General features: G+C 40.9%; 1 protein-coding gene across 1 annotated transcript in view; it reads left to right on the top strand.

Moving 5' to 3' along the window:
- LOC118948700 (caskin-1-like) overlaps window positions 1-20,462 on the top strand; it is a 145,234-nt gene that overhangs the window by 122,147 nt on the left and 2,625 nt on the right. Inside the window, exons 20-21 of the mRNA XM_036973371.1 lie at window positions 17,867-18,378; window positions 18,621-19,305. Of these exons, the coding sequence (XP_036829266.1) occupies window positions 17,867-18,378; window positions 18,621-19,305 (1,197 nt within the window). The remainder of the gene's footprint in view (window positions 1-17,866; window positions 18,379-18,620; window positions 19,306-20,462) is intronic.

Here is a 20,462-nt window from a genome sequence, read left to right as displayed (position 1 = left end):
AACTCTATCAGTCTAACTCTATCAGTCTACCTCTACCAGTCTACCTCTACCAGTCTAACTCTACCAGTCTATCTCTAGCAGTCTAACTCTATCAGTTTCAACTCTATCAGTCAAACTCTATCAGTCTAACTCTATCAGTCTAACTCTTTCAGTCTAACTCTATCAGTCTAACTCTATCAGTCTAACTCTATCAGTCTATCAGTCTAACTCTATCAGTCTATTTGTCTAACTCTTCTAGTCTAACTCTACCAGTCTAACTCTACCAGTCTAACTCTATCTGTCTAACTCTATCAGTCTAACTCTAGCAGTCTAACTCTACCAGTCTAACTCTGTCAGTCTAACTATCAGTCTAACTCTACCAGTCTAACTCTATCAGTCTAACTCTACCAGTCTAACTCTAACTCTACCAGTCTAACTATACCAGTCTAACTCTACCAGTCTAACTCTACCAGTCTAACTCTAACTCTATCAGTCTAACTCTAGCAGTCTAACTCTACCAGTCTAACTCTAACTCTATCAGTCTAACTCTACCAGTCTAACTCTACCAGTCTAACTCTAACTCTACCAGTCTAACTCCATCAGTCTAACTCTACCAGTCTAACTCTATCAGTCTAACTATTCTAGTCTAACTCTACCAGTCTAACTCTACCAGTCTAACTCTACTACTCTACTAGTCTAACTCTACCAGTCTAACTCTAACTCTACCAGTCTAACTCTATCAGTCTAACTCTATCAGTCTATCAGTCTAACTCTATCAGTCTAACTCTATCAGTCTAACTCTATCAGTCTAACTCTATCAGTCTATCAGTCTAACTCTATCAGTCTAACTCTATCAGTCTAACTCTATCAGTCTAACTCTACCAGTCTAACTCTACCAGTCTATCTCTAGCAGTCTAACTCTAGCAGTCTAACTCTATCAGTCTATCAGTCTAACTCCATCAGTCTAACTCTTTCAGTCTAACTCTATCAGTCTAACTCTATCAGTTTAACTCTATCAGTCTATCAGTCTAACTCTATCAGTCTAACTCTATCAGTCTAACTCTATCAGTCTATCAGTCTAACTCTATCAGTCTAACTCTATCAGTCTAACTCTACCAGTCTAACTCTATCAGTCTACCTCTACCAGTCTAACTCTACCAGTCTATCTCTAGCAGTCTAACTCTATCAGTCAAACTCTATCAGTCTAACTCTATCAGTCTACCTCTACCAGTCTAACTCTACCAGTCTATCTCTAGCAGTCTAACTCTATCAGTCAAACTCTATCAGTCTAACTCTACCAGTCTAACTCTACCAGTCTAACTCTATCAGTCTATCAGTCTAACTCTATCAGTCGAACTCTATCAGTCGAACTCTTTCAGTCTAACTCTATCAGTCTAACTCTATCAGTCTAACTCTATCAGTCTATCAGTCTAACTCTATCAGTCTAACTCTATCAGTCTATCAGTCTAACTCTATCAGTCTAACTCTATCAGTCTAACTCTATCAGTCTAACTCTATCAGTCTACCTCTACCAGTCTACCTCTACCAGTCTAACTCTACCAGTCTATCTCTAGCAGTCTAACTCTATCAGTTTCAACTCTATCAGTCGAACTCTATCAGTCTAACTCTATCAGTCTAACTATTTCAGTCTAACTCTATCAGTCTAACTCTATCAGTCTAACTCTATCAGTCTATCAGTCTAACTCTATCAGTCTATTTGTCTAACTCTTCTAGTCTAACTCTACCAGTCTAACTCTATCTGTCTAACTCTATCAGTCTAACTCTAGCAGTCTAACTCTACCAGTCTAACTCTGTCAGTCTATCAGTCTAATCTACCAGTCTAACTCTATCAGTCTAACTATCAGTCTAACTCTACCAGTCTAACTCTATCAGTCTAACTCTACCAGTCTAACTCTATCAGTCTAACTCTATCAGTCTAACTCTAACTCTACCAGTCTAACTATACCAGTCTAACTCTACCAGTCTAACTCTACCAGTCTAACTCTAACTCTATCAGTCTAGCTAACTCTACCAGTCTAACTCTACCAGTCTAACTCTAACTCTACAGTCTAACTCTAGCAGTCTAACACTAGCAGTCTAACTCTATCAGTCTATCAGTCTAACTTTATCAGTCTAACTCTTTCAGTCTAACTCTATCAGTCTAACTCTATCAGTCTAACTCTATCAGTCTATCAGTCTAACTCTATCAGTCTAACTCTATCAGTCTATCAGTCTAACTCTATCAGTCTAACTCTATCAGTCTAACTCTACCAGTCTAACTCTATCAGTCTACCTCTACCAGTCTAACTCTACCAGTCTATCTCTAGCAGTCTAACTCTATCAGTCAAACTCTACCAGTCTAACTCTATCAGTCTATCAGTCTAACTCTATCAGTCGAGCTCTATCAGTCGAACTCTTTCAGTCTAACTCTATCAGTCTAACTCTATCAGTCTAACTCTTTCAGTCTATCAGTCTAACTCTATCAGTCTAACTCTATCAGTCTAACTCTATCAGTCTAACTCTATCAGTCTAACTCTATCAGTCTACCTCTACCAGTCTAACTCTACCAGTCTATCTCTAGCAGTCTAACTCTATCAGTTTCAACTCTATCAGTCAAACTCTATCAGTCTAACTCTATCAGTCTAACTCTTTCAGTCTAACTCTATCAGTCTAACTCTATCAGTCTAACTCTATCAGTCTATCAGTCTAACTCTATCAGTCTATTTGTCTAACTCTTCTAGTCTAACTCTACCAGTCTAACTCTACCAGTCTAACTCTATCTGTCTAACTCTATCAGTCTAACTCTAGCAGTCTAACTCTACCAGTCTAACTCTGTCAGTCTAACTATCAGTCTAACTCTACCAGTCTAACTCTATCAGTCTAACTCTACCAGTCTAACTCTATCAGTCTAACTCTAACTCTACCAGTCTAACTATACCAGTCTAACTCTACCAGTCTAACTCTACCAGTCTAACTCTAACTCTACCAGTCTAACTCTAACTCTATCAGTCTAACTCTACCAGTCTAACTCTACCAGTCTAACTCTAACTCTACCAGTCTAACTCCATCAGTCTAACTCTACCAGTCTAACTCTATCAGTCTAACTATTCTAGTCTAACTCTACCAGTCTAACTCTACCAGTCTAACTCTACTACTCTACTAGTCTAACTCTACCAGTCTAACTCTAACTCTACCAGTCTAACTTTATCAGTCTAACTCTACCAGTCTAACTCTATCAGTCTATCAGTCTAACTCTATCAGTCTAACTCTATCAGTCTATCAGTCTAACTCTATCAGTCTAACTCTATCAGTCTAACTCTATCAGTCTAACTCTATCAGTCTATCAGTCTAACTCTATCAGTCTAACTCTATCAGTCTAACTCTATCAGTCTAACTCTACCAGTCTAACTCTACCAGTCTATCTCTATCAGTCTAACTCTATCAGTCTAACTCTTTCAGTCTAACTCTATCAGTCTAACTCTATCAGTTTAACTCTATCAGTCTATCAGTCTAACTCTATCAGTCTAACTCTATCAGTCTAACTCTATCAGTCTATCAGTCTAACTCTATCAGTCTAACTCTATCAGTCTAACTCTACCAGTCTAACTCTATCAGTCTACCTCTACCAGTCTAACTCTACCAGTCTATCTCTAGCAGTCTAACTCTATCAGTCAAACTCTATCAGTCTAACTCTATCAGTCTACCTCTACCAGTCTAACTCTACCAGTCTATCTCTAGCAGTCTAACTCTATCAGTCAAACTCTATCAGTCTAACTCTACCAGTCTAACTCTACCAGTCTAACTCTATCAGTCTATCAGTCTAACTCTATCAGTCGAACTCTATCAGTCGAACTCTTTCAGTCTAACTCTATCAGTCTAACTCTATCAGTCTAACTCTATCAGTCTATCAGTCTAACTCTATCAGTCTAACTCTACCAGTCTAACTCTACCAGTCTAACTCTATCAGTCTATCAGTCTAACTCTATCAGTCTAACTCTATCAGTCTAACTCTATCAGTCTAACTCTATCAGTCTACCTCTACCAGTCTACCTCTACCAGTCTAACTCTACCAGTCTATCTCTAGCAGTCTAACTCTATCAGTTTCAACTCTATCAGTCGAACTCTATCAGTCTAACTCTATCAGTCTAACTATTTCAGTCTAACTCTATCAGTCTAACTCTATCAGTCTAACTCTATCAGTCTAACTCTTTCAGTCTATCAGTCTAACTCTATCAGTCTACCTCTACCAGTCTACCTCTACCAGTCTAACTCTATCAGTCTAACTCTATCAGTCTAACTCTATCAGTCTAACTCTTTCAGTCTAGCAGTCTAACTCTATCAGTCTATTTGTCTAACTCTTCTAGTCTAACTCTACCAGTCTAACTCTACCAGTCTAACTCTATCTGTCTAACTCTATCAGTCTAACTCTAGCAGTCTAACTCTACCAGTCTAACTCTGTCAGTCTAATCTACCAGTCTAACTCTATCAGTCTAACTATCAGTCTAACTCTACCAGTCTAACTCTATCAGTCTAACTCTATCAGTCTAACTCTAACTCTACCAGTCTAACTATACCAGTCTAACTCTACCAGTCTAACTCTACCAGTCTAACTCTAACTCTATCAGTCTAACTAACTCTACCAGTCTAACTCTACCAGTCTAACTCTAACTCTATCAGTCTAACTCTACCAGTCTAACTCTACCAGTCTAACTCTAACTCTACCAGTCTAACTCCATCAGTCTAACTCTACCAGTCTAACTCTATCAGTCTAACTCTTCTAGTCTAACTCTACCAGTCTAACTCTACCAGTCTAACTCTACTACTCTACTAGTCTAACTCTATCAGTCTAACTCTACTACTCTAACTCTACCAGTCTAACTCTAACTCTACCCGTCTAACTTTATCAGTCTAACTCTACCAGTCTAACTCTACCAGTCTAACTCTACCAGTCTAACTCTACCAGTCTAACTCTACCAGTCTAACTCTGCTACTCTACTAGTCTAACTCTGTCAGTCTAACTATACCAGTCTAACTCTATCAGTCTAACTCTATCAGTCTAACTCTTCTAGTCTAACTCTACCAGTCTAACTCTTCTAGTCTAACTCTACCAGTCTAACTCTACCAGTCTAACTATATCAGTCTAACTCTACTACTCTAACTCTACCAGTCTAACTCTAACTCTATCAGTCTATTTGTCTAACTCGTCTAGTCTAACTCTACCAGTCTAACTCTATCAGTCTAACTCTACTACTCTAACTCTACCAGTCTAACTCTAACTCTACCAGTCTAACTCTACCAGTCTAACTCTACCAGTCTAACTCTATCAGTCTAACTCTATCAGTCTAACTCTGTCAGTCGAACTCTATCAGTCGAACTCTATCAGTCGAACTCTATCAGTCGAACTCTATCAGTCGAACTCTATCAGTCTAACTCTATCAGTCTAACTCTATCAGTCTAACTCTATCAGTCTAACTCTATCAGTCTAACTCTATCAGTCTAACTCTATCAGTCTATCAGTCTAACTCTATCAGTCTAACTCCATCAGTCTATCAGTCTAACTCTATCAGTCTAACTCCATCAGTCTATCGGTCTAACTCCATCAGTCTAACTCTATCAGTCTAACTCTATCAGTCTAACTCTATCAGTCTAACTCTACCAGTCTAACTCTATCAGTCTATCAGTCTAACTCTATCAGTCTAACTCCATCAGTCTATCGGTCTAACTCCATCAGTCTAACTCTATCAGTCGAACTCTATCAGTCGAACTCTATCAGTCTAACTCTATCAGTCTAACTCTATCAGTCTAACTCTACCAGTCTAACTCTATCAGTCTATCAGTCTAACTCTATCAGTCTAACTCCATCAGTCTATCGGTCTAACTCCATCAGTCTAACTCTATCAGTCGAACTCTATCAGTCTAACTCTATCAGTCTAACTCTATCAGTCTAACTCTATCAGTCTAACTCTATCAGTCTAACTCTATCAGTCTATCAGTCTAACTCTATCAGTCTAACTCCATCAGTCTAACTCTATCAGTCTAACTCTATCAGTCTAACTCTACCAGTCTAACTCTACCAGTCTATCTCTAGCAGTCTAACTCTACAGTCTAACTCTAGCAGTCTAACACTAGCAGTCTAACTCTATCAGTCTATCAGTCTAACTTTATCAGTCTAACTCTTTCAGTCTAACTCTATCAGTCTAACTCTATCAGTCTAACTCTATCAGTCTATCAGTCTAACTCTATCAGTCTAACTCTATCAGTCTATCAGTCTAACTCTATCAGTTTAACTCTATCAGTCTAACTCTACCAGTCTAACTCTATCAGTCTACCTCTACCAGTCTAACTCTACCAGTCTATCTCTAGCAGTCTAACTCTATCAGTCAAACTCTACCAGTCTAACTCTATCAGTCTATCAGTCTAACTCTATCAGTCGAGCTCTATCAGTCGAACTCTTTCAGTCTAACTCTATCAGTGTAACTCTATCAGTCTAACTCTTTCAGTCTATCAGTCTAACTCTATCAGTCTAACTCTATCAGTCTATCAGTCTAACTCTATCAGTCTAACTCTATCAGTCTAACTCTATCAGTCTAACTCTATCAGTCTACCTCTACCAGTCTACCTCTACCAGTCTAACTCTACCAGTCTATCTCTAGCAGTCTAACTCTATCAGTTTCAACTCTATCAGTCAAACTCTATCAGTCTAACTCTATCAGTCTAACTCTTTCAGTCTAACTCTATCAGTCTAACTCTATCAGTCTAACTCTATCAGTCTATCAGTCTAACTCTATCAGTCTATTTGTCTAACTCTTCTAGTCTAACTCTACCAGTCTAACTCTACCAGTCTAACTCTATCTGTCTAACTCTATCAGTCTAACTCTAGCAGTCTAACTCTACCAGTCTAACTCTGTCAGTCTAACTATCAGTCTAACTCTACCAGTCTAACTCTATCAGTCTAACTCTACCAGTCTAACTCTATCAGTCTAACTCTAACTCTACCAGTCTAACTATACCAGTCTAACTCTACCAGTCTAACTCTACCAGTCTAACTCTAACTCTATCAGTCTAACTCTAGCAGTCTAACTCTACCAGTCTAACTCTAACTCTATCAGTCTAACTCTACCAGTCTAACTCTACCAGTCTAACTCTAACTCTACCAGTCTAACTCCATCAGTCTAACTCTACCAGTCTAACTCTATCAGTCTAACTATTCTAGTCTAACTCTACCAGTCTAACTCTACCAGTCTAACTCTACTACTCTACTAGTCTAACTCTACCAGTCTAACTCTAACTCTACCAGTCTAACTCTATCAGTCTAACTCTATCAGTCTATCAGTCTAACTCCATCAGTCTAACTCTTTCAGTCTAACTCTATCAGTCTAACTCTATCAGTTTAACTCTATCAGTCTATCAGTCTAACTCTATCAGTCTAACTCTATCAGTCTAACTCTATCAGTCTATCAGTCTAACTCTATCAGTCTAACTCTATCAGTCTATCAGTCTAACTCTATCAGTCTAACTCTATCAGTCTAACTCTATCAGTCTAACTCTATCAGTCTACCTCTACCAGTCTACCTCTACCAGTCTAACTCTACCAGTCTATCTCTAGCAGTCTAACTCTATCAGTTTCAACTCTATCAGTCGAACTCTATCAGTCTAACTCTATCAGTCTAACTATTTCAGTCTAACTCTATCAGTCTAACTCTATCAGTCTAACTCTATCAGTCTATCAGTCTAACTCTATCAGTCTATTTGTCTAACTCTTCTAGTCTAACTCTACCAGTCTAACTCTACCAGTCTAACTCTATCTGTCTAACTCTATCAGTCTAACTCTAGCAGTCTAACTCTACCAGTCTAACTCTGTCAGTCTATCAGTCTAATCTACCAGTCTAACTCTATCAGTCTAACTATCAGTCTAACTCTACCAGTCTAACTCTATCAGTCTAACTCTACCAGTCTAACTCTATCAGTCTAACTCTATCAGTCTAACTCTAACTCTACCAGTCTAACTATACCAGTCTAACTCTACCAGTCTAACTCTACCAGTCTAACTCTAACTCTATCAGTCTAGCTAACTCTACCAGTCTAACTCTACCAGTCTAACTCTAACTCTATCAGTCTAACTCTACCAGTCTAACTCTACCAGTCTAACTCTACCAGTCTAACTCTAACTCTATCAGTCTAACTCTACCAGTCTAACTCTACCAGTCTAACTCTAACTCTATCAGTCTAACTCTACCAGTCTAACTCTACCAGTCTAACTCTAACTCTACCAGTCTAACTCCATCAGTCTAACTCTACCAGTCTAACTCTATCAGTCTAACTATTCTAGTCTAACTCTACCAGTCTAACTCTACCAGTCTAACTCTACTACTCTACTAGTCTAACTCTACCAGTCTAACTCTAACTCTACCAGTCTAACTTTATCAGTCTAACTCTACCAGTCTAACTCTATCAGTCTATCAGTCTAACTCTATCAGTCTAACTCTATCAGTCTATCAGTCTAACTCTATCAGTCTAACTCTATCAGTCTAACTCTATCAGTCTAACTCTATCAGTCTATCAGTCTAACTCTATCAGTCTAACTCTATCAGTCTAACTCTATCAGTCTAACTCTACCAGTCTAACTCTACCAGTCTATCTCTAGCAGTCTAACTCTAGCAGTCTAACTCTATCAGTCTAACTCTATCAGTCTAACTCTATCAGTCTAACTCTATCAGTCTAACTCTATCAGTCTATCAGTCTAACTCTATCAGTCTAACTCTATCAGTCTAACTCTATCAGTCTAACTCTACCAGTCTAACTCTACCAGTCTATCTCTAGCAGTCTAACTCTAGCAGTCTAACTCTATCAGTCTATCAGTCTAACTCTATCAGTCTAACTCTTTCAGTCTAACTCTATCAGTCTAACTCTATCAGTTTAACTCTATCAGTCTATCAGTCTAACTCTATCAGTCTAACTCTATCAGTCTAACTCTATCAGTCTATCAGTCTAACTCTATCAGTCTAACTCTATCAGTCTAACTCTACCAGTCTAACTCTATCAGTCTACCTCTACCAGTCTAACTCTACCAGTCTATCTCTAGCAGTCTAACTCTATCAGTCAAACTCTATCAGTCTAACTCTATCAGTCTACCTCTACCAGTCTAACTCTACCAGTCTATCTCTAGCAGTCTAACTCTATCAGTCAAACTCTATCAGTTTAACTCTACCAGTCTAACTCTACCAGTCTAACTCTATCAGTCTATCAGTCTAACTCTATCAGTCGAACTCTATCAGTCGAACTCTTTCAGTCTAACTCTATCAGTCTAACTCTATCAGTCTAACTCTATCAGTCTATCAGTCTAACTCTATCAGTCTAACTCTATCAGTCTATCAGTCTAACTCTATCAGTCTAACTCTATCAGTCTAACTCTATCAGTCTAACTCTATCAGTCTACCTCTACCAGTCTACCTCTACCAGTCTAACTCTACCAGTCTATCTCTAGCAGTCTAACTCTATCAGTTTCAACTCTATCAGTCGAACTCTATCATTCTAACTCTATCAGTCTAACTATTTCAGTCTAACTCTATCAGTCTAACTCTATCAGTCTAACTCTATCAGTCTATCAGTCTAACTCTATCAGTCTATTTGTCTAACTCTTCTAGTCTAACTCTACCAGTCTAACTCTACCAGTCTAACTCTATCTGTCTAACTCTATCAGTCTAACTCTAGCAGTCTAACTCTACCAGTCTAACTCTGTCAGTCTATCAGTCTAATCTACCAGTCTAACTCTATCAGTCTAACTATCAGTCTAACTCTACCAGTCTAACTCTATCAGTCTAACTCTACCAGTCTAACTCTATCAGTCTAACTCTATCAGTCTAACTCTAACTCTACCAGTCTAACTATACCAGTCTAACTCTACCAGTCTAACTCTACCAGTCTAACTCTAACTCTATCAGTCTAACTAACTCTACCAGTCTAACTCTACCAGTCTAACTCTAACTCTATCAGTCTAACTCTACCAGTCTAACTCTACCAGTCTAACTCTAACTCTACCAGTCTAACTCCATCAGTCTAACTCTACCAGTCTAACTCTATCAGTCTAACTCTTCTAGTCTAACTCTACCAGTCTAACTCTACCAGTCTAACTCTGCTACTCTACTAGTCTAACTCTGTCAGTCTAACTATACCAGTCTAACTCTATCAGTCTAACTCTATCAGTCTAACTCTTCTAGTCTAACTCTACCAGTCTAACTCTTCTAGTCTAACTCTACCAGTCTAACTCTACCAGTCTAACTCTATCAGTCTATTTGTCTAACTCGTCTAGTCTAACTCTACCAGTCTAACTCTATCAGTCTAACTCTACTACTCTAACTCTACCAGTCTAACTCTACCAGTCTAACTCTACCAGTCTAACTCTATCAGTCTAACTCTATCAGTCTATTTGTCTAACTCGTCTAGTCTAACTCTACCAGTCTAACTCTATCAGTCTAACTCTACTACTCTAACTCTACCAGTCTAACTCTAACTCTACCAGTCTAACTCTACCAGTCTAACTCTACCAGTCTAACTCTATCAGTCTATCAGTCTATCTCTATCAGTCTAACTCTATCAGTCTAACTCTACTACTCTAACTCTATCAGTCTAACTCTACCAGTCTAACTCTATCAGTCTAACTCTACCAGTCTAACTCTACCAGTCTAACTCTATCCGTCTAACTCTATCCGTCTAACTCTACGACTCTAACTCTACCAGTCTAACTCTACCAGTCTAACTCTACCAGTCCATCTCTAGCAGTCTAACTCTAACTATATCAGTCTAACTCTATCAGTCTAACTCTACCAGTCTAACTCTACCAGTCTAACTCTACCAGTCTAACTCTATCAGTCTAACTCTACCAGTCTAACTCTCAGTCTATCAGTCGAACTCTATCAGTCTAACTCTACTAGTCTAACTCTACCAGTCTAACTCTAGCAGTCTAACTCTATCAGTCTAACTCTACCAGTCTAATTCTACCAGTCTAACTCTAACTTTACCAGTCTAACTCTACCAGTCTAACTCTATCTGTCTAACTCTATCAGTCTAACTCTACCAGTCTAACTCTACTAGTCTAACTCTACCAGTCTAACTCTACTAGTCTAACTCTACCAGTCAAACTCTACCAGTCTAACTCTATCAGTCTAACTCTACCAGTCTAATTCTACTAGTCTAACTCTACCAGTCTAACTCTACCAGTCTAACTCTACCAGTCTAACTCTACCAGTCTAACTCTACTAGTCTAACTCTGTCAGTCTAACTATACCAGTCTAACTCTATCAGTCTAACTCTATCAGTCTAACTCTTCTAGTCTAACTCTACCAGTCTAACTCTTCTAGTCTAACTCTACCAGTCTAACTCTACCAGTCTAACTCTATCAGTCTAACTCTATCAGTCTATTTGTCTAACTCGTCTAGTCTAACTCTACCAGTCTAACTCTATCAGTCTAACTCTACCAGTCTAACTCTACCAGTCTAACTCTACCAGTCTAACTCTATCAGTCTATCAGTCTATCTCTATCAGTCTAACTCTATCAGTCTAACTCTACTACTCTAACTCTATCAGTCTAACTCTACCAGTCTAACTCTACCAGTCTAACTCTATCAGTCTAACTCTACCAGTCTAACTCTACCAGTCTAACTCTATCCGTCTAACTCTATCCGTCTAACTCTACGACTCTAACTCTACCAGTCTAACTCTACCAGTCTAACTCTACCAGTCTATCTCTAGCAGTCTAACTCTAACTATATCAGTCTAACTCTATCAGTCTAACTCTACCAGTCTAACTCTACCAGTCTAACTCTACCAGTCTAACTCTATCAGTCTAACTCTACCAGTCTAACTCTCAGTCTATCAGTCGAACTCTATCAGTCTAACTCTACTAGTCTAACTCTACCAGTCTAACTCTAGCAGTCTAACTCTATCAGTCTAACTCTACCAGTCTAATTCTACCAGTCTAACTCTAACTTTACCAGTCTAACTCTACCAGTCTAACTCTATCTGTCTAACTCTATCAGTCTAACTCTACCAGTCTAACTCTACTAGTCTAACTCTACCAGTCTAACTCTACTAGTCTAACTCTACCAGTCAAACTCTACCAGTCTAACTCTATCAGTCTAACTCTACCAGTCTAATTCTACTAGTCTAACTCTACCAGTCTAACTCTACCAGTCTAACTCTACCAGTCTAACTCTACCAGTCTAACTCTACTAGTCTAACTCTACCAGTCTAACTCTACCAGTCTAACTCTACTAGTCTAACTCTACCAGTCTAACTCTACTAGTCTAACTCTACCAGTCTAACTCTACCAGTCTAACTCTACCAGTCTAATTCTACTAGTCTAACTCTACCAGTCTAACTCTACCAGTCTAACTCTACCAGTCTAACTCTACCAGTCTAATTCTACCAGTCTAACTCTACCAGTCTAACTCTACCAGTCTAACTCTACCAGTCTAACTCTACTAGTCTAACTCTACCAGTCTAACTCTATCAGTCTAACTCTACCAGTCTAACTCTACCAGTCTAACTCTACTAGTCTAACTCTACCAGTCTAACTCTACCAGTCTAACTCTATCAGTCTAACTCTACCAGTCTAACTCTACCAGTCTAATTCTACTAGTCTAACTCTACCAGTCTAACTCTACCAGTCTAACTCTACCAGTCTAACTCTACCAGTCTAACTCTACTAGTCTAACTCTACCAGTCTAACTCTACCAGTCTAACTATACCAGTCTAACTCTACCAGTCTAACTCTACTACTCTAACTCTACCAGTCTAATTCTACTAGTCTAACTCTACCAGTCTAACTCTACTACTCTAACTCTACCAGTCTAACTCTACCAGTCTAACTCTACCAGTCTAACTCTACCAGTCTAACTCTACCAGTCTAACTCTACTAGTCTAACTCTACTACTCTAACTCTACCAGTCTAACTCTACCAGTCTAACTCTACCAGTCTAACTCTACCAGTCTAACTATACCAGTCTAACTCTACCAGTCTAACTCTACTACTCTAACTCTACCAGTCTAATTCTACTAGTCTAACTCTACCAGTCTAACTCTACTACTCTAACTCTACAAGTCTAACTATACCAGTCTAACTCTACCAGTCTAACTCTACCAGTCTAACTCTACCAGTCTAACTCTACCAGTCTAACTCTATCAGTCTAACTCTACCAGTCTAATTCTACCAGTCTAACTCTAACTCTACCAGTCTAACTCTATCAGTCTAACTCTACCAGTCTAACTCTACCAGTCTAACTCTACCAGTCTAACTCTACCAGTCTAACTCTATCAGTCTAACTCTACCAGTCTAACTCTACCAGTCTAACTCTACCAGTCTAACTCTACCAGTCTAACTCTATCAGTCTAACTCTACCAGTCTAACTCTACCAGTCTAACTCTACTAGTCTAACTCTACCAGTCTAACTCTACCAGTCTAACTCTATCAGTCTAACTCTACCAGTCTAACTCTACCAGTCTAATTCTACTAGTCTAACTCTACCAGTCTAACTCTACCAGTCTAACTCTACCAGTCTAACTCTACCAGTCTAACTCTACTAGTCTAACTCTACCAGTCTAACTCTACCAGTCTAACTATACCAGTCTAACTCTACCAGTCTAACTCTACTACTCTAACTCTACCAGTCTAATTCTACTAGTCTAACTCTACCAGTCTAACTCTACTACTCTAACTCTACCAGTCTAACTCTACCAGTCTAACTCTACCAGTCTAACTCTACCAGTCTAACTCTACCAGTCTAACTCTACTAGTCTAACTCTACTACTCTAACTCTACCAGTCTAACTCTACCAGTCTAACTCTACCAGTCTAACTCTACCAGTCTAACTATACCAGTCTAACTCTACCAGTCTAACTCTACTACTCTAACTCTACCAGTCTAATTCTACTAGTCTAACTCTACCAGTCTAACTCTACTACTCTAACTCTACAAGTCTAACTCTACCAGTCTAACTCTACCAGTCTAACTCTACCAGTCTAACTCTACCAGTCTAACTCTATCAGTCTAACTCTACCAGTCTAATTCTACCAGTCTAACTCTAACTCTACCAGTCTAACTCTATCAGTCTAACTCTACCAGTCTAACTCTACCAGTCTAACTCTACCAGTCTAACTCTACCAGTCTAACTCTATCAGTCTAACTCTACCAGTCTAACTCTATCAGTCTAACTCTACCAGTCTAACTCTACCAGTCTAACTCTACCAGTCTAACTCTACCAGTCTAACTCTACCAGTCTAACTCTACCAGTCTAACTCTATCAGTCTATCAGTCTAACTCTACCAGTCTAACTCTACCAGTCTAACTCTACCAGTCTAACTCTACCAGTCTAACTCTATCAGTCTAACTCTACCAGTCTAATTCTACCAGTCTAACTCTAACTATACCAGTCTAACTCTACCAGTCTAACTCTACTACTCTAACTCTACCAGTCTAATTCTACTAGTCTAACTCTACCAGTCTAACTCTACCAGTCTAACTCTACCAGTCTAACTCTACCAGTCTAACTCTACCAGTCTAACTCTACCAGTCTAACTCTACTAGTCTAACTCTACTACTCTAACTCTACCAGTCTAACTCTACCAGTCTAACTCTACCAGTCTAACTCTACCAGTCTAACTATACCAGTCTAACTCTACCAGTCTAACTCTACTACTCTAACTCTACCAGTCTAATTCTACTAGTCTAACTCTACCAGTCTAACTCTACTACTCTAACTCTACCAGTCTAACTCTACCAGTCTAACTCTACCAGTCTAACTCTACCAGTCTAACTCTACCAGTCTAACTCTACCAGTCTAACTCTATCAGTCTAACTCTACCAGTCTAATTCTACCAGTCTAACTCTAACTCTACCAGTCTAACTCTATCAGTCTAACTCTACCAGTCTAACTCTACCAGTCTAACTCTACCAGTCTAACTCTACCAGTCTAACTCTATCAGTCTAACTCTACCAGTCTAACTCTACCAGTCTAACTCTACCAGTCTAACTCTACCAGTCTAACTCTACCAGTCTAACTCTATCAGTCTACCAGTCTAACTCTACCAGTCTAACTCTATCAGTCTAACTCTACCAGTCTAACTCTATCAGTCTAACTCTACCAGTCTAACTCTACCAGTCTAACTCTACCAGTCTAACTCTACCAGTCTAACTCTATCAGTCTATCAGTCTAACTCTACCAGTCTAACTCTACCAGTCTAATTCTACTAGTCTAACTCTACCAGTCTAACTCTACCAGTCTAACTCTACCAGTCTAACTCTACCAGTCTAACTCTACTAGTCTAACTCTACCAGTCTAACTCTACTAGTCTAACTCTACCAGTCTAACTCTACCAGTCTAACTCTACCAGTCTAACTCTACCAGTCTAATTCTACTAGTCTAACTCTACCAGTCTAACTCTACCAGTCTAACTCTACCAGTCTAACTCTACTAGTCTAACTCTACCAGTCTAACTCTATCAGTCTAACTCTACCAGTCTAACTCTACCAGTCTAACTCTACTAGTCTAACTCTACCAGTCTAACTCTACCAGTCTAACTCTATCAGTCTAACTCTACCAGTCTAACTCTACCAGTCTAATTCTACTAGTCTAACTCTACCAGTCTAACTCTACCAGTCTAACTCTACCAGTCTAACTCTACCAGTCTAACTCTACTAGTCTAACTCTACCAGTCTAACTCTACCAGTCTAACTATACCAGTCTAACTCTACCAGTCTAACTCTACTACTCTAACTCTACCAGTCTAATTCTACTAGTCTAACTCTACCAGTCTAACTCTACTACTCTAACTATACCAGTCTAACTCTACCAGTCTAACTCTACCAGTCTAACTCTACCAGTCTAACTCTACCAGTCTAACTCTACTAGTCTAACTCTACTACTCTAACTCTACCAGTCTAACTCTACCAGTCTAACTCTACCAGTCTAACTCTACCAGTCTAACTATACCAGTCTAACTCTACCAGTCTAACTCTACTACTCTAACTCTACCAGTCTAATTCTACTAGTCTAACTCTACCAGTCTAACTCTACTACTCTAACTCTACCAGTCTAACTCTACCAGTCTAACTCTACCAGTCTAACTCTACCAGTCTAACTCTACCAGTCTAACTCTACCAGTCTAACTCTATCAGTCTAACTCTACCAGTCTAATTCTACCAGTCTAACTCTAACTCTACCAGTCTAACTCTATCAGTCTAACTCTACCAGTCTAACTCTACCAGTCTAACTCTACCAGTCTAACTCTACCAGTCTAACTCTATCAGTCTAACTCTACCAGTCTAACTCTATCAGTCTAACTCTACCAGTCTAACTCTACCAGTCTAACTCTACCAGTCTAACTCTATCAGTCTATCAGTCTAACTCTACCAGTCTAACTCTACCAGTCTAACTCTACCAGTCTAACTCTACCAGTCTACCTCTACCAGTCTAACTCTACCAGTCTAACTCCATCAGTCTAACTCTACCAGTCTAACTCTACCAGTCTAACTCTACCAGTCTAACTCTATCAGTCTAACTCTACCAGTCTAACTCTACCAGTCTAACTCTACCAGTCTAACTCTACCAGTCTACCTCTACCAGTCTAACTCTACCAGTCTAACTCCATCAGTCTAACTCTACCAGTCTAACTCTACTAGTCTAACTCTACCAGTCTAACTCTACCAGTCTAACTCTACCAGTCTAACTCTACCAGTCTAACTCTACCAGTCTAACTCTATCAGTCTAACTCTACCAGTCTAACTCTACCAGTCTAACTCTACCAGTCTAACTCTACCAGTCTACCTCTACCAGTCTAACTCTACCAGTCTAACTCCATCAGTCTAACTCTACCAGTCTAACTCTACCAGTCTAACTCTACCAGTCTAACTCTATCAGTCTAACTCTACCAGTCTAACTCTACCAGTCTAACTCTACCAGTCTAACTCTACCAGTCTACCTCTACCAGTCTAACTCTACCAGTCTAACTCCATCAGTCTAACTCTACCAGTCTAACTCTACTAGTCTAACTCTACCAGTCTAACTCTACCAGTCTAACTCTACCAGTCTAACTCTACCAGTCTAACTCTACCAGTCTAACTCTACCAGTCTAACTCTACCAGTCTAACTCTATCAGTCTAACTCCATCAGTCTAACTCTACCAGTCTAACTCTACCAGTCTAACTCTACCAATCTAACTCTACCAGTCTAACTCTACCAGTCTAACTCTACCAGTCAAACTCTATCAGTCTAACTCTACCAGTCTAACTCTTCCAGTCTAACTCTACCAGTCTAACTCTACCAGTCTAACTCTTCCAGTCTAACTCTACCAGTCTAACTCTACTAGTCTAACTCTACCAGTCTAACTCTACCAGTCTAACTCTATCAGTCTAACTCTATCAGTCTAACTCTACCAGTCTAACTCTACCAGTCTAACTCTATCAGTCTAACTCTACCAGTCTACCTCTACCAGTCTAACTCTACCAGTCTAACTCTACCAGTCTAACTCTACCAGTCTAACTCTACCAGTCTAACTCTTCCAGTCTAACTCTACCAGTCTAACTCTACTAGTCTAACTCTACCAGTCTAACTCTATCAGTCTAACTCTATCAGTCTAACTCTACCAGTCTAACTCTACCAGTCTAACTCTATCAGTCTAACTCTACCAGTCTACCTCTACCAGTCTAACTCTACCAGTCTAACTCTACCAGTCTAACTCTACCAGTCTAACTCTATCAGTCTAACTCTACCAGTCTAACTCTACCAGTCTAACTCTACCAGTCTGTAACAGTTACAATTATATTTATCACTTTAACAGTTATACAGATTCTATTTGATTGATATATCTAAAAGTCAATCTGATTGGTGCCCAGGAGAAAGCCCCACCCCCCCAACTATTCTGACGCAGAGAAGTTCCATCTGACGGAGACAGACACCATTCGGCGACGCCCACGCAGCCGCGAGCACAGCAATGACCAATCCGACAACAGCACAACCACCAGCAGCCAACCAGCGAGTGCCACACCTGGCAGCGGCCAAACAGACAGCAGCAGGAAGAACGTTGACCAACCAGAGAGCAGCAGGAAGAGCGTTGACCAACCAGAGAGTAGCATTGACCAATTGCATCACAGCCAGTTGGCCCCCCAGCAGGTGAATGGAGGGGTCGACCAATCTCACCGCATCATCCTGCGGATACGGCCCGGGTCGGAGGCTGAGGGGGAGGTGGCCTCTCGCAGGGAGAGCTGTGATAGGCCAGAAGTCAGGAAGCCGCTGAAGCCGCCGGTGTCGCCCAAACCCTCGATGGTGGCCGTGAGGAGACAGCAGCAGGACCCCCCCACCCCGACCAGACGCGTTCCCTTACCTGGGCCTGAAGCTGACAGTCCTGGTGAGTTTAACCCTAATCCCTGACCTCTGAACCTAACCCAGACGAGACGTGTCCCCTTACCTGGGCCTGAAGCTGACAGTCTTGGTGAGTTTAACCCTGACCTCTGACCCCTGACCTCTGAACCTAACCCAGACCAGACAAGTCCCCTTACCTGGGCTTGAAGCTGACAGTCCTGGTGAGTTTAACCCTAATCCCTGACCTCTAACCTCTAAACCATTTTTTTCTCTGTTTTTTTTCTCCAGCAGATCCGCGGTGGATGCCTCCCCCAGTCTCCTTCAAACCCTGCCCTCCTCCCACCGGTCCTAAACCCACCAAACCCTCACTCTCCTCCCCCACCCCTCTCCCTAGACCTCTCCCTGTCCCAGACACCCTCACCCCTCCCTCCCTGTCCCCTGTCCCCCCCTACACCTCCTCCTCCTCTCCCGCCACCAGCCCCTCCACTCCCCAGACCCCCTCCACCCCCGGTTCCACCCCCCACCCCGTCAAGCCTCCCCGCTCCTCCATTTCTGGCCTCTCTGTCGACCTGCTGGTGGGGAGGGAGGGGGAGGAGAGGGAGGAGAGAGGGAGGGAGGAAGAAAGACTAAAAGAGGACCGGAGAGAAGTTGAGAAGGTGGAGGAGGAGAAGAGAGTTGAGAGGAGGAGAGAGAAGGAGGAGGTGGAGGAGGAGAGGAGAGTTGAGAGAAGGAGAGAGAAGGAGGAGGAGAGGAGAGTTGAGAGAAGGAGAGAGACGGAGGAGTTGGAGAGGAGAGTTGAGAGAAGGAGAGAGCAGGAGGAGGAGCAGACCAAGGAGGAGGCTCCAGCCCAAGTAGGGGAGGAGGAGGAAGAAGAGGAGGTGCATCATCTGAGGTTGGAGGAGACCAGCGCCTCCCTAGCTGCAGCTCTGGAAGCTGTGGAGCAGAAGATTAACCAGGATCACACACACAACCAGTGAGGAGACACACACACACACACACACACACACACACACACAACCAGTGAGGAGACACACACACACACACACACACACACACACACACACAACCAGTGAGGAGACACACACACACACAACCAGTGAGGACACACACACACACACACACACACACACACAACCAGTGAGGAGACACACACACACACAACCAGTGAGGACACACACACACACACACACACACACACACACACACACAACCAGTGAGGACACACACACACACACACACACAACCAGTGAGGAGACACACACACACACACACAACCAGTGAGGAGACACACACACACACACACACACACACAACCAGTGAGGAGACAAACACTTTCAAATTGCCATTGATAAAATGCATTTGTGTTCGTCGTCCGAAGCTTGTACCCATACCCCCACCATAGGGCACTGTGTTCACAACGTTGACATCAGCAAACCACTCGCCCCATGCCAAATTCTCTAAAACGACGTTGGAGGCGGATTATGGTAGAGATATGAACATTAAATGCTCTGGTGGACATGTCAATTGCATACTCCCTCTAAACTTGAGACATCTGTGGCATTGTGTTGTGTGACAAACCTACACGTTGTAGAGTTGCCTTTTATTGCCCCCAGCACAAGGTGCACCTGTGTAATCATGCTGTTTAATCAGCTTCTTGCCACACCTGTCAGGTGGATGGATTATCTTGGCAAAGGAGAAATGCTCAATAACAGGGGATGTAAACAAATTTATACACAACATTTGAGAGAAATAATATTTTTGTGCGAATGGAAAATGTCTGGGGTCTTTTATTTCAGGTCATTAAACACTTTACATGTTGAACATGGGACTTTACATGTTGAACATGGGACTTTACATGTTGAACATGGGACTTTACATGTTGAACATGGGATCAACACTTAACATGTTGAACATGGGACTTTACATGTTGAACATGGGATCAACACTTAACATGTTGAACATGGGACTTTACATGTTGAACATGGGACTTTACATGTTGAACATGGGATCAACACTTAACATGTTGAACATGGGACTTTACATGTTGAACATGGGATCAACACTTTACATGTTGAACATGGGACTTTACATGTTGAACATGGGACTTTACATGTTGAACATGGGATCAAC

This window comes from Oncorhynchus mykiss, unplaced genomic scaffold, assembly GCF_013265735.2.
Source record: "Oncorhynchus mykiss isolate Arlee unplaced genomic scaffold, USDA_OmykA_1.1 un_scaffold_239, whole genome shotgun sequence".
Lineage (NCBI taxonomy): Eukaryota > Metazoa > Chordata > Actinopteri > Salmoniformes > Salmonidae > Oncorhynchus > Oncorhynchus mykiss.
Note: the sequence above shows the minus strand (reverse complement) of the source record. Positions and strands in the feature narration are given on the sequence as shown.